Source organism: Xiphophorus hellerii, chromosome 19 (assembly GCF_003331165.1).
Source record: "Xiphophorus hellerii strain 12219 chromosome 19, Xiphophorus_hellerii-4.1, whole genome shotgun sequence".
In the NCBI taxonomy this organism is placed as follows: domain Eukaryota; kingdom Metazoa; phylum Chordata; class Actinopteri; order Cyprinodontiformes; family Poeciliidae; genus Xiphophorus; species Xiphophorus hellerii.
In genome coordinates, this window is record NC_045690.1 from 23542057 (window position 1) to 23556734 (window position 14678).

At 38.9% G+C, this 14678-nt stretch overlaps 1 protein-coding gene across 2 annotated transcripts; it reads right to left on the reverse strand.

Moving 5' to 3' along the window:
- Positions 1-174: 174 nt before the first annotated feature.
- Positions 175-13402, reverse strand: LOC116708411 (RING finger protein 145). Of its 2 annotated transcripts, none has more exons than XM_032546257.1 (11): positions 13134-13402; positions 12652-12933; positions 11702-11810; positions 11188-11279; positions 9774-10015; positions 8915-9090; positions 8667-8807; positions 7080-7262; positions 6809-6953; positions 5287-5643; positions 175-1579 (listed from the first exon to the last, which is right to left on the reverse strand). In XM_032546257.1, exons 2-11 carry the CDS (start codon positions 12818-12820, stop codon positions 800-802), a joined length of 2394 nt encoding a protein of 797 aa, XP_032402148.1. In that variant the 5' UTR covers positions 12821-12933; positions 13134-13402; the 3' UTR covers positions 175-799. The 2 variants fall into 2 exon arrangements, with proteins under 2 accessions (XP_032402148.1, XP_032402147.1); XM_032546256.1 differs by having other exon boundaries at positions 6809-6956; positions 13134-13401.
- Positions 13403-14678: the final 1276 nt, after the last annotated feature.

Consider the following 14678-nt stretch of genomic DNA (forward strand, 5'->3'; position numbering starts at 1 on the left):
AGTCAGACGAGTCGTGAAATCTGATCCTTTATAAACACGCCAAAAATATAAATTTGACATGTGATGCTTCGTGTTTGGGTTTTGTGAGTCGCTATTTGTAAGAAAAAAGAAAAGCACGAAAGTTGTAGTAAAAGTGTTTGACTATAGCAGAGGGACAACGTCTTCAGTCAGCTGCAGTGATTAGGGTCTAAAAAGTCCAACACATATTTTTATTTAAGGGAAAAAAAAATATTCGTCATGTCACATTCTCCTTTCAACCACTATTTAGTAACCATCACATAAAACCCCTCATTAAAATTCATTGCTCCTCGAGGTTGAGACATAAAACTAATGACTGTTTCGTGTATCTGTTGAGTTTTACTTTTTGAATTAAATACTGTTATAATTTTTAATCACATTTTAATTTATTGAGATGTACTTGTTCTAAATAGTTCACATTTTAGAAAAAAAAAGAAAAGTCTGTCAAAGTGAGTTTGTAAACTGAAGTGCAGTTTATGTTTAGACTAACTCAAAAATAGATCAATTAACACTCAGTGATAAAAGTGGAATGAATAGTAAAGACAAAATATTATTTCAAGATGATTTTTTTTTTATAGCTCATTATAGTTATTCTAATGATTTCCTGCTTTACAATTGTATGGTAAGTTTACACAAATAGGTCCAATACTCGTATTTTTTGCTAGTGTGAAGAACATTCCATACAAGAGATATTTGAGTCGTTTTATATAACTGATTCACATAGAGAAGGCAGATGTGTTTGATGATCAAGTCCAATAAGGAAAATTGGATTTCAAACCCATCAAGGCACAGATGGAGCGCAGTCGGCCGCCGTCGCCTGGGAATCTGTGGTACCCGAGGACGGCGCCTTGAGGATCACATTTGAATGCGTGCTGAAACCGTGACGACTGTTCACGGAGTCGGCAGAGTTTTGATCACATGATTCGAGAGATGTTTGGGCGCCAACAGGACTCGCGCCACCTGAGACGAGCTTCTGATTTTCATCACTAACGTTTCCCTCGTGTGAATGAAGGCTGTGGCTCGATTTAGATGTCCTGTCATGATTGGGATGGAACGCAAAACCGTGGAGTCCTGTTAACTCGGAGGCCGTTTGGGTCTCGCTCACGGCTCCAAGGTCTGTCCGCGGAGATGAGTCTGTGCCGTTCACCTCAAACGGGCTGCAACAGTTCTCAGAAGTTCTTCCCAGTCGGTTCTGGGAACTAAACCTAACGTCCAGTTCACCGTCGGACCCAAACGCGAGATCTCGGACAACTACGCTTTCAGGCTCAGACGGCCGGTCTTCGCTCTCGCTCTCCTTCTCCAGCTGTTGCCGGGCGAGACCCGGGTTTCCCTCGTCGCTCGGCTTTTCCAGGTCCTGCTCTCCTTCTTGTGCGACCGGATCCGGCCCCAGGTCCCCCCGGGGGGCCGGGCCGTCGTCCCCCGGAGCTGGGCTCTGACCCGCCGGTGTCGGTCGGACCGTCTGGTGGCACATGGGACAGGTTTCCTGCACGTACAGCCACTTGCGGAGACAGTTGCCGTGGAAAAAATGGCCGCAGTACGTGATGACGGCAGAGCTCATTTCCTGTAGAGAAAGACGAATCTGGTTTTAAAAGAAATGTAAAAATACTTTATTGATTTCCAAAGGGAAATTAAATGTTGCAACCTATATTCATTCGAATTCTTCAGAGTTGGTGTAGATGGTGGTACATGCTGGCACCTGTAGCAGTCTGCAATTTGAAGTAGCTTCTGACTAAAGACTCTGTTTTTCCAAAACAGGGTGTTCCATAATTTTATTTTTATTTATTTTTTATTTTACAACATGTGAGCCAGCTTGCTCTCATGAACTGTCAATAACATTTCTCTAATAATTTTGTTGCCATCATTGAACACACTTTAGGTAATCAAATCCGTTGCCTCTTTGCTAATTTACAGTAGAGTAAACTCGCACTCTATTTTATATTTTGAATAAAGATGCAAATCTTTCAGTGTCTGGCGATTCGACTCAGATTTTTAGGGTCACGATTTAATTCAGAAACTATTTGATGCAAAAACAATTTTTAATTCAAGAACCGGTTTTTCTATTCAAACTGGTCTAGAAATTTTGTTTAAATTCTATGACAAGAGGAAAAGACGCGGTAAACAAACAAAACATTTATTATTTAAAGCAATTCTGTAACGTTCCATCAATTTATATTTAAACAAAAACCTCTTTTTGCTAACCTAACAGTTGTTAGGCTAGCTTAGCCGCCTGGCTTTTTCTTAAAAATCAAAGAATTATTCAAAATATATACAGAAAGACGTGCAGTACATTCGCAAATACGACCGTCAAAAACGAACAGCTTAAACTCATTTTAAAATCAATTTTTTGAGTATTTATTTTTTTAATCGATTCAGAATTCCCAGAACTAGGAATTGCTCTAATCTTAGATGAGCTTTTTTTTTTTGCCATCTTTTCCCCGATTCGTATTATACATTTAGATTTCCATCTGTATTTACAGTGCTGCAAATAAACACAACAACAGCGTGAACTAAAGAAGGTGGAGTCAAGCTGGAAAAACAGGAAGAACACGTCTCAAAAGTCCCACACAGCGTGACGCATTTCGTACTACTGTCGTTCGTTTACTGAGCGGACCTGAAGCCAGAACGGACCAGAACGGCTCCAGACTCCGTTTGCACTGCGCTCTTGTAGACACAATTTATAGACGTTTTAAATACTTTGTCCGCTTGGGATTTTTTTTTTTTTTTTTAAACATTGCTTTCGCCCAGTCCAACCAGTGCAGCTGTTTTGTGAAAACTTAAGTGACCAATTTTAACTCAGTTTAAAATCTCCAAAATCGCATTAAACTGGTAAATAAATAAAAAAAATAAAAAATAAATAAATCAGTACTGAACGAGTATATTAGTTTTGGAGATAAACTAAGAAATTGACTGCTGACTTAACTGGTTATGAGTTGGTCAGAAAATAATAAATCTGATATAGATTTTTACACTCAGTAAATCAATTGTACCTAAATTACATACTGTTAGAACAATATGCAAGGTTTCCCCCAGAAAACTTGCTAAGCCCAGTGGTTGGTTGCTGGGGCAGTCATTCATCCAGCGGCCCGTCGTGTTGTTGAGTTAAATATCTTTTGAAGGAACCGCAGCATTTCTATGCAAACGACTGTGGTGTATGGAATGGTAATAGCTAAGAAAGGAATATTAAGATTGTGGAAAACTGACAAGGTTCCTCAGTTTAAAATGTGGTTAACTGATTTTACTGAGATTCTTCACTTGGAGAAATTGCGGTATGATGCTGTGGGCTCCACTAATAAGTTCTGTAGTATCTGGCAGCTGGTTTTGGACCATCTTTCTCATTGTAAGACTGACCCCAACGCTCGCTCAGCCTCTTAGGGTGCCTGACTTGTTTTTATTTTATTTTATTTTTAGCTATTGTACGGTTTTCTTTTTATTGTCGCATTGGTAAGAGTATATTTTTCTTATACAGCAATTTTGTTAAATATATATATGCTTTATACTCTTGTGTATGATTTATGTATGCTGTATTTTGAGAACTTAATAAATATTTATATATAGTACAAAAATGTTTGAAGTTGACAGGAAATGTGAAAATATCACTTGATAATTATGTTTTATTAGAAGATTGGAAGATTAACAGATGAACACCATACACTATAAAGTCTTTAAAAATGGAAACATTAAAAAAAAAGTAAATAAATAAGCAATGCTAAGTCTGGTGGAGGAACAAGTAAAGCCTGGAGGCCCGCCAGGCTTATAATACACTGTGTCATTGTTGTATCTTGCTTGTAATGTTTCAATAATTATTTGTAAAGCACCTTGGGATAACACTGTGCTTTTAAAAGCACTATAAGTACTTTGGAAATCTCTGACTGGGCCAGAATTTAGAAAGGTCCAAATCATGTGTAGGCATCAGAATTGTATTTATATTTTTTTCATTGGATGAATGTTTTCTCAAGCACAATATTTCATACATTACTACAGAAATCCTTTATCAGGTGACTTTTCTGCAGATAACACAACTGCTGGGAAGCAATAAGATTGCATTACATGATGAGCACGCTCTTATTTTCCCAGTGAAAATTTCAGTCTTTTAAAGACGACATGGTAAGCCAGTTTGTTATGTGAGAAATCACTGCAGAGAGATTCAGAGAAAACTGTGTTTCTTGTATTTGTTGGTGTCTTATGATGGTTTTACGCTCTTTAGAACGGCCATAAAAATCATACCATCGGTAGGGTTTCTGCAAGTTTCACCAACTCAAATTTAAGACTTTTTAAGACCATTTAAGATCTACAGTACAGACCAAAGGTTTGGACACACCTTTTAATTCAATGAGTTTCCTTTATTTTCATGACTATTGACATTGTAGATTCACACTGAAGGCATCAAAACTATGAATAACATGTGGAAATATGCACTAAACAAAAAAGTGTAAAACAACTGAAAATACCCCTTATATTCTAGTTTCTTCAAAGTAGCAACCTTTTGCTGTGATTACTGCTTTGCACACACTCTGCATTTTCTTGATGAGCTTCAAGAGGTAGTCACCTGAAATGGTTTTCACTTCATAGGTCAACCTGCCCTGTCAGGTTAATAAGTGGGATTTATTGCCTTATAAATAGTCATAAAAATAAAGAAAACCCATTGAATTAGAAGGTGTGTCCAAACTTTTGGTCTGTACTGTATGTCATAACAGAAATGTACAAAAGAAATGCACTTTTCTTTTTTTCAGGGGACTAAGTGCAAATTTCCTGTGGTCTTTTGGTTAGCTAGCTATTTTGTGATTTTTTTTAGTTTTATTTTTTTGTGAATGTTGTCCAGCCAACTGCATGTAAATTTATACTCATAAAGCTAGCAATTTTTAGCAACTTGTTACCGACAGCCCTAACCGCCTCGAGACACAGATTTGATGATACAACTCAAACTTTTGCCTGATACGAAAGCCCCAAAAGAGAAAAAAACCTACATAACCAAGACAAAATGTAAGACCTGAGATCAATGTATTTAAGGCCAACTTACAGTTTCTTTAATGAATTTAAGACCTTTTAATTTTTTTCTTTCAAAGCCAAAAACAAATTAAATACACAAGAAAGAAGATGTTTCGCTGCACCAACTACTGATGCCTCCAATTTACTTTTTTATCGCTCCGCTATCACAAGCTATGATCATTAAAATAAGGCTCCACGGCTAACTGACATCACAGCATATTACAGTACATGTTATTATTTAAAATCCCATGTTATCGGCACCTTGTGGAGCGAGCGACACACCTGGAAGCAGATGGAGCAGACGTCGTTGTGCTGGTCCAGCTGCTCCGCCGTGGCTCTGGGCAGAGAGTTGATCTTTTTCGCCGCTTCCCGCCGGAGCAGGAAGCTCTTCCAGCCGGACTGGGCTCGGAGCCACACGTTGAAGTACGAGTGGATGATGATGACGGAGGCGCCCATCCAGCTCCACTCGCCGAACAGCGACTCCCAGGTGCCGTAGGCCACCACGCACAGCGCCACCAGGAACTCCAGCACCCTGCTGATGGCGTTCACCCAGTAGATGACCTCGTCCAGGCTCTCGATCGGGTCGCTGCGGAACAGCTCCACCATGAAGAGGCAGTAGATCAGCATGGTGCCGGTGACCTGGACAAGAATCGTCGTCGTCATTGTTTATCAGGAACTATTAATACACGGGAGAGTCAGCGTTTTTTACTCCTTTGTTTTGTTTTCATTTTAAATATTTGATGTACTTTCAAAGTCTGCAGGAAGGAGAAGCATGCATCAGATGTGTGAATGTTTGTGTGTGTAAAAGTGTGTATTTTCTCATCAGCAACAGACGGCAGTCAAACAAGAATGCGCTTATAAATATTGGTACCACAACCCAATCTAGGAAGGGCTTTTAGTACTGTCTATCCAAATCCCATTCCACTCTGTTTATTCCAGGTTCACAAGGGTTTAAGAAGAGTCAGAGTCTGGCATTTCAAGCATTTTTTAAAATTAAATATTACTCTTATAACTCAAAGTGGCACAGTTGTTTATTTTCTGGGTTCTGACTTAGTCAGAAAACCAAAAGTCAGTGCTGTTGTTTGTGAACTTAAATTTTCTTAAGCAAGAAAATGCGTTCTTTAACCAACTTTCTTTTTTCACTGTTCTGTCAGTTTAGCCAGACGCTGGTATCTGAGAGTCAGATTCATAATTAAATCAATCGTTAAACGTCCCTTGCTACGTTTAGCCACGATAACAAACGGCACATTTTTCTCCCAGTGTCTGAGCCAAATGTAGGTGAGAGTATTTGAGTGCAGCTGCTGTCTGATTAGCTTGAAGTGACTCATGGCGTAACAGCAAGTGTCTTTAAAAAAAAAATACATTTGATAAAATGATCAAAGTGCATGGAACTGAATATAACTACTGAGCTAGACAACTGTGAGCTGTAACCATGAACCCAAAAACGGAAAAATATGGAGATACGTCCAGCAGGGGTTCAAGTTACTGATGTTGGGCTGCTGCCAAACAAAACAAAACAAACAAGACAAGAAGGAAACATTAACCTATCCATGGACTAACAGAGTTTGCATCCAGCCTCCATGCCAACTTTATCTTAGTAAGTAAAATTTGTGCAGGAATGTCAAATTATGTAACTTTAAAAGAATATACATGGCGCCAAAATTAAAGAAAGATGTTATTATCCTACGTACTGCAGAGGGACCATGTTTCAAGAAATTTCATCCTAATAAAATAATAATAATAATACACATGATTTAAAGCAACGTGTCTCAATTATTTTTATATGACATGACAACAAACAGACCTGGAGGGAGGTTAGCATGCAGCTGGAAACCAGTATGAGGAGCCAGAAGTCCATGTGGAAAAACTGGGAGATTTTATAAGCCATGAACACCGGGAAAACCAGCAGAAGCAGACACATGCTGAGGCCACGGAAGTGCTTCCACAAACTTCTAAAACCAAATCACAACAGCAGAAAGGGAAAAAACATTATATATATATATATATATATTTTACAACTTTTTCTCAGCTCTGACTCATTTGCGAAGACGTGAAATTCGCTGAGCGGTTGGTACCTGTTGCGTGACGCGCCCAGGGCGAGAATGATGGGATCTGTTATTTCTATCATGGACTGCAGGGTTGATGTCAGCACAATGAAGAGGATGATGCTGAGGAGGAAGGTGCGCTGCAGCGCCTGCATGTCCAGCAGGCCTGTCTGCAGGGCGAGCAGCAGCAGAGTGACTCCCTCTGTCACGCCTCTGGCGAAACGAGCACAAGGAGAAGTTAAGGAAATATTTTTGGTTTAATTTAATTTAATTTTTTTTTAAATTGAGAAACAAATTTTGTGAAGAAATGTTCATAGGTGGACAGAGTTTTGCACAAGACGTTCTGGAACAAAGGTCCAAATTAAATGAGGTCGCGGGGGCGTTTTGTAAGTGATTGACATTTGACCTGAGGATACAGTCAAAAAATACTAAAATAAAAAAACGTCAGCAAACAATTTTTCCTCACTGTTTGAAGATAAATCAGATCAAACTTTTCTGGTTTTAGTCTTGTTAGACATACCAAAATTATTTCTGTTTGGTAAATGCCAAAAAACTTGGCGAGAAGTAGATTTATTTTTTTCAGAGTTTTTTTTTTTTTTTTTGCAGATTTCCTCAAATTCAAAAGCTTATGTACATTTGGTGTCTATACGGGACAGAAACCCAAAGGGTTTGACACAAGTCATACATTGTAAAAAACAATTATCCCTAATATTGACCAGATGTATGTAAACTTTTCAATTCGAGGAAAGTTACAAAAAATAAAAAGGTCTCACCAGGTTTTCTGGCATCTAGCAAATACAAATAATTTTGGTAATTCTAACTAAACTAAAACAAGAAAACTTTGTTAAAATTCAACTTTAGGCAGTGAGAAGAAAAAAAAAAAAACGTGATTCAACTGCAGGTAACGGAGCCAACATGTTGGGATGTTTTCCATGCTGTCTGATCTGACTGCTCAACGTTTACTGCCCTTTACTGGCAAAGGACACAATTTGTTCCCCAATGGGATTTATTTTATTTGTTTTACGTTTATTTGCATATTGAGTTAAAGAATTCGGTCTGATGACGCTGAATGGATTTTAATAACAGCCTAATCAGTCCCTCCAGTTTTTCACAATTCCACAACTGAAAAAATTGTCACCCAAAATCAAGAAATTCGCGGATTTTTATCACAGCATCGCATAACTGCGGGTGTATTGCAGATTTACCAGCAAAAATTGGAGAAAAACATTGCGTTTACCGACTGCTAGCTCCCACCTGCAGGTGGCAGTATTTCTTAATTCTACTGTACTGCTGCCTCAGCCTTATTTTTTTCTTCAATATGTAGATTTTTTTCAAAGGGGTTTAATAAGGAAAACATATTGCAAAATTCCCTGCAAATACTTCTGAAGTAGCAACACAAAGTTAGTGAGTTCTACTGCAAAAAAAAAAAAAAAAAAATGACAAAAACAATCACAAGTTCCTGTGTCTGTAACTGAATCAGGTCTTAAAACGCCTGGTGAAATAAACGCTACCACTTGACACACGGTTCAGCGTTCGTGACGTTTCAAATAATTCAAACTGTCGCTCGATGTGAACAGAAAACGAAAACAATCAGGAAGTCGGTGGACAGCGTCTCACCTGTGCATGACGTTCTCGTTCTGCACCGCCGCGTAACCTCCCAGGTAAAACTTGCACAGGTTGAGAAGTCCCAGAGCCAGATAGGACACCACGAAGGTGAGGCCCAACAGAGAGTACGGCGTGGAGCAACATTCTGACACGCTGCGTGGTTCAGCAAACACACAACAAAATGACTATAAATTCAGGAGAAAATACACACATAAAAAAAAGAGAGTAGTGTAAATGCAAAAATCCAGGAATAAACGCACCTAGTGAGCAAAAAGAACATGATTCCCTGATAAGTCGCGAAGGCGCCGGAGGACATGACGTCCGAGCCCAGCTGGACGGCTAACAGAACGAACCAGAAGACACTGAAGAGGGCAGGAACAGCGAACTGGTTCCACAGAGAGATCCCCAACGCCAGGAGTCTGTACAGCTCCATCACCTAGGAGACAGGAGGCCCCCGGGTGATGACGGGGCCGAGCTTGAAAAGATACCTGGAAAGCTTTCAAGTAGCTGTGTTTCCATTGGAAACGTGCCCAAAACTTTGTCGATGTTCTTCTAATGTCAAGAAAAATAAATACATTTTACAGTTGTGGTGTTTCCATTAAATAAGACATGGATAAAAATCACGTGTCATGTCATAAGCTGTTAAAAAACATGACACTTCGGCTGCTTCCTGTTTTCTTTTTGCTGGTAGTCTCCGCCGGCTGCAACGTCTGGCTGTGGATCATGTGACTCGCGTGACGTGAAAAAAGTGTTTTCACTGCAGTTTCGCAAAAATAAACCAATTTTGATAAAGCCAAAAAAAAACAAAAAAAAACTTGATAGCGAAAAACAATTTTTTTTTGGAATTGACATGTTTCCATGGCGTCAATTTATGTTCGTCTTGTCAAATTGTGTAATTATTTAGTCAATGGAAAACCATACCTCTGTTTGTTAGTCAGTAATGCTTGTCTTGTATGAACTAAGTGGTGAATTAATACATTAAAAAATGTTATAACACAAAAGAAAAAGTCTGAAAGAACAACCGGTGTTTTAGTTTGGGAAGGTATTGCATATAAAAAGACGGAAAATAAGCATTCGGGCCGAGGTTTTTGCGTCTCTACGGCTTCGGGGAAGGAATACCTCCAGGTGAAGCAGCTCTGAGTAGGCGGCCCTCGCCAGGCGATATGGCACAAACAGGTTGGCGAGGAGAAACAGGCCGATCCCTGCCACCGTCAGGCCCACGGAGAAAGTGTTGACGGTCAGCAGCGCGGCATTAGGGACGGCGAAGAGTCGGGCCAGCAGGGGGAGCATGTGAGTGGAGAATAGCCACACCTTTCTGGTCTTCATCAGGAAGGCACAGAGCGTGCTGAGGATGATCTGACCTGTAGTTTGGAGAAATAGAAAGATCAAACTACTTATTTTGGTTTATGTTCTTGTTTTTTTTTTTTTTTTTAAGTAGCTGTAGTAAAGTCGTTTCCCCCTCGGTTCTTCCGTCTTAACATTTTAACTACTGGGGAAAATCTGCTCCAATCGCCCTTTTCAGACAAACGCATGAACTCCCTGTTAAAGAAATAAAAATAAAAACAAAATTAAGTTTATCATAAGACCAGAAGGACATTAAAAAAAAAATGTTTTGCGCCTAGCAATTATTTTATTACCTAATCAATCATTCTGACAATTAAACGGGGGAAGAAAACAAAAATCAACACATTCTGCAGATATTTAATTTAACCATTTAAGTCTTTTTTATATAATGTATTTTTACATAACATTGGAGAATTATTTCCTAGATTCATTACACACAAAAACAAGAGTAAGTTGAAAACAGGGCTGCGACTAGCGATTATTTTATTAATCAATCATTCTGACGATTAATCGGGAAAAAATTGCTACACTCTGCAGATATTTCATTTAACCGCCTAAGTCTTTTTTTTATATACAATATTAGAGATTCAATAAAAAAAAAAATTCTTTTTAAATTAATAACATAGCCTTCCTGTCGAGTTTTCTTGATCATTTGTAGTGAAGGACGCATATGCAGCTAAAGAAATTACGTCTAACATCAAGGTGTGAAAACCTCAGGCCTTTCTGCTGGACTTGTCAATATAGTGTATTGCTAATCTGTTGACTACTGTCTGACGATGATATTCTTTCAGCAACAATTAATCAGTTACTAAATTAGTGGACGACGATTTCAATAATCAATTCTTCACGATTAATCCGATTAGTCGCTTCAGCCCCAGAACGTGGCTCCTGCTGCGGTAAAAAGCAACAGGAGTCTGTGTGAGAAAATACTTTTTTGAAGGAATTAACTGCGGTTAGTAACAGCAGCTTTTATTAGCAGTTCTTCAAATTGTCTTGGAAATTTTTAATTTCTAACATAAATATTTTAAAAGCAGTCATATAAAAAAAAAAACGGGTCTTACTACAAAAATAAGACGTTTTAGCACTCCTACCGCTGGGCTTAGGAGGTTTTATGGGGGAAAAGCCGAACCAACCGAAACGAAAGGAAGCATGTAGAACCATTTAGAGTCAACTTGGTTCAAATACTCACTAGTCATGGCAGAGACGAATCTATTAAAGGCCAAAGAATTGAGATAGACCGCTCCTTCATATCCCAGCTGCACCTCTTCTCGAACATAATCCCTGGAAAAGAAACGGGAAACAAAGAGATAAACAAATAGCACGATCCTATTTCAGGATATCCCACTGGTGTTAACTAAAAGCTTAGCTAGCAAACGAGTGATGCCCAACCTAATGCTGCATCAACGTCTGCTACAACACCTTCATAAAACCTTTTTTTTCTACTTCTGGACTGACTCTGTATTCATACTAAAGTCAAAACGTGAAGCAGAGAAATTAAGATAATACATAGTGTAGCATAGCCACAATTAGCTAAACAAAATTTTGGCTAACTCAGACTATGACCTTATTCACTTTAGGGAGAATACTTTATCTACAGTCTGAAGAGGTTCATGGTGAAAAACTGTACAAATAAACCTTTTTTGGTAATGAGAGTGGTTCCTGATATCCTGACGTTTTAGAGAAAGTAGGATGTAAAAACTCACTTGGAAATCTGATGCCCCATGTACAGAAGGAGGGCAACGAGGATATGAAGGTAGAGCGTAACAATGTGTCTCAGCGGCAGGATTAACACGACCAAGTTTGTCAGGTGAGCTGGAGGACAAAGACGGGCACAGAAGTCAAGTTTCAATACATCCACTAAAACCGAGCAGAGAGAAGCTGAAACCTTCAGGTACAGCACCTCCAAAACAAAAAAAAAGGACCCACATCCCCAACACCTCAAAATATTTTTGCTACAGTACAACCTCAAACGTCACAGCTTGCTAGGATTTTATGCAGACACGTAACGCGTAAATGTGAAACGGAAGGAAATATGTGGTTTGCCATTTTATTTTCACAGTTAAATTTGCATCCAGTCCCTTTTATTGTGACATTTTTTATCAGGATAAACTTTTCCTGTTTTAGGTGAGCTAAGATTACTAAAATTATTTTTATCTGCCAAGCTCTTCGGTAACGGGATAGACAACGTTTTAAATCGTTTTCCGTTTAGTTTTCATGCATTTCCTGAGTATTTGGTCAAATTTATTAAAAAAATTTTTATTCGTCATAAAAGCAAAAATATGTATATACTTTATGTACAGTTTTTTCTTAATTGCTGTTCTGAATAAGCAGCCTCTTTTCAGGTCTGCATACTCCAGTTAACCATTAATCCGTTACTAAATTAGTTGGCAATTATTTCAACAAACGATTAATCACGATTAATCGTTTCAGCCCTAGTCATGTCTGGGTTTAAATGACTGACTTCCAGCACACATGTTGAAAAAGATGCTCTACAGATGAGCTCAGAATCAAAGATTTTGGCCAACGGGCATTCATGCGAGAGCGTACCGCCTCCACGGTGAAACACGGTGGTGGCAGCATGATGCCACAGGGACGCTTTCGTTCCGCACGGACAGCACAATTCGCTAAAACTGACAGATGAAGCAATACTTACCAAGATAGAACATGTTCCAAATGACATATTTGTATTTGAAGAGCATGTCCTCGTTTTTAGCCTTGAGGTTTTCAGTCAGACCCTCGACGTCACATTTATACAGCAGGTCCAGAACCAGAATGCTGGGCACCCTGAGGGCAATGTTGGCCACTTCATCCAGACGAGGCATTTTGGCTGCAACCAAGTCTTTGGTCACACTGGAGCCCGTTTGTCACATGCTTGTTTGGGGAGGGGAGAGGCTCAGGTTTCCCTCTGCTTCAATACTTTTCCGTGTCTTATCATCTAAAAAAAACAACAACAAAACAAACAGAATTTAAGCTAGAAGAGGAAGGACCCACGCCTACAACTCTGCGTTTTAACCCCCCCAAAACAAAGGCAAAGTCTTGCTTTATTATTTAAAGTTGAACAGTATGAGAGGCTAAGGTAGGTGATAAAGCGGATGTTTGTGGTAAAGCAGCTAAAAGTAGCGGTGGCTCACTTACTTCTCACAGTGGCAGACATCCCAGCCGAGCAGCCATTTGCTAGCCAAAGCTAACTCCAGCTGGTCAGCCCTCGCAGCGACCATATTTTCACGGCCGTGCCCGGCTGTTCGTCCCCTAACGTCGGCCTCTCACGCACCGTAGCTACACCTGTCACTGGAACCGATAAATAAGGCGGTAAGACCCGCGCGACATGAGGATGAGTAAAGTGACTTCATATGCGGTGTTATGATTCGACGCGCCTGCTTGGCCACTTCGACGTGTACACGTCAGAAGAAGAAAAGAGCCAATCAGGTTGAGGTATTTTACGTTTCAAAGTAAAACTGTGTGCCTTGGGCAAAGAGCTATGTCGAGAAGAATGACATGAATACCCAGTTTTTACCGTCGTTTTTGTTCAAATTTAAGGTGTAAAATGGTTGTATAATGTCTGACATTGTAAAATAATAATAATAATAATAATAATAATAATAATAATAAAAAAGAAACGAATATTGTACCTTGCTGAAGTATGTATACCTTTGAACTTTCACGTTACACGTAATAACCAATATCATTAAAATGTAGATGTAATAACATGCAGGTTTTGAAAGTTTTTCTTTAAACGGGGTTGCTGGTATCACTGTATATACATTTCTTGACGTATGTAAACATATGTACAAGGAAAGGGCAAAACAAAAATATTTCTCCTTTTTAATTTTAATTATGTTAGTTTTGGTCCTCCCTAAAATGGACCAGAACTCATAATGGAGTCCATCTTTGTCGTGATGGACTAGACAATGGACGGGAAATTGCATTGCATTTCCACAACAGAATGTCAGTAAAAGTACAAGGAAGCATATGCTTTTTATTATTATTATTATTATTATTATGTTATTACCATTTTTCTTGTTAATATTTTGAAAAAGAAAACGTATCTACTCTCTTTTCCCAAAAGTTTTATGTTTTCTTTTCTTTTAAAACCTTGAAACTGAATTAAATCATGGTTCTTTACTTAATAACGAACATCTGCAGGGGGTGTAAATACCTTTGTGGCACAGTGTAGCTTTTCAGACTTTATGCCTCCGTGGTTATTTTTCAAATCACTCTTTACTGACACTTAAAAAAAAAATAAAAAGAGAATCTATGCCATTGCCTGCCTGATTGCTTTGAGTCATTAGATGTGGTTTTGACTGTTTTCACTGTGTGCTCTAACAGAAGATCATCCTGTTGATATGCAACTTTTTTTTTTTACTGATCAGCTCAAGACACCGAGTCCCAGCAGGTACAATGCAGCTGCTCTGCATCATGTCACACAGGAGGTGCCTAAGAAAAAGAACTGGTGCATTTCCTGATCAGTTTATAAGCTGTGTGTTTTATATCTAAAGGGGAAGGAAGCTTTTCTTCATGCAACACACGTCATTAAACATCTAAACTCTGATCAGGTGAAAAAAAAACCTTTCTGATCCTTGAATAATAATAATAATATCAGCTTTTATATTCTCCCTAGAGTCTGTCCAAGAGACGACACTTGTTACGGTAACATAATCTGTGTGCATTTTACTGCGTTCT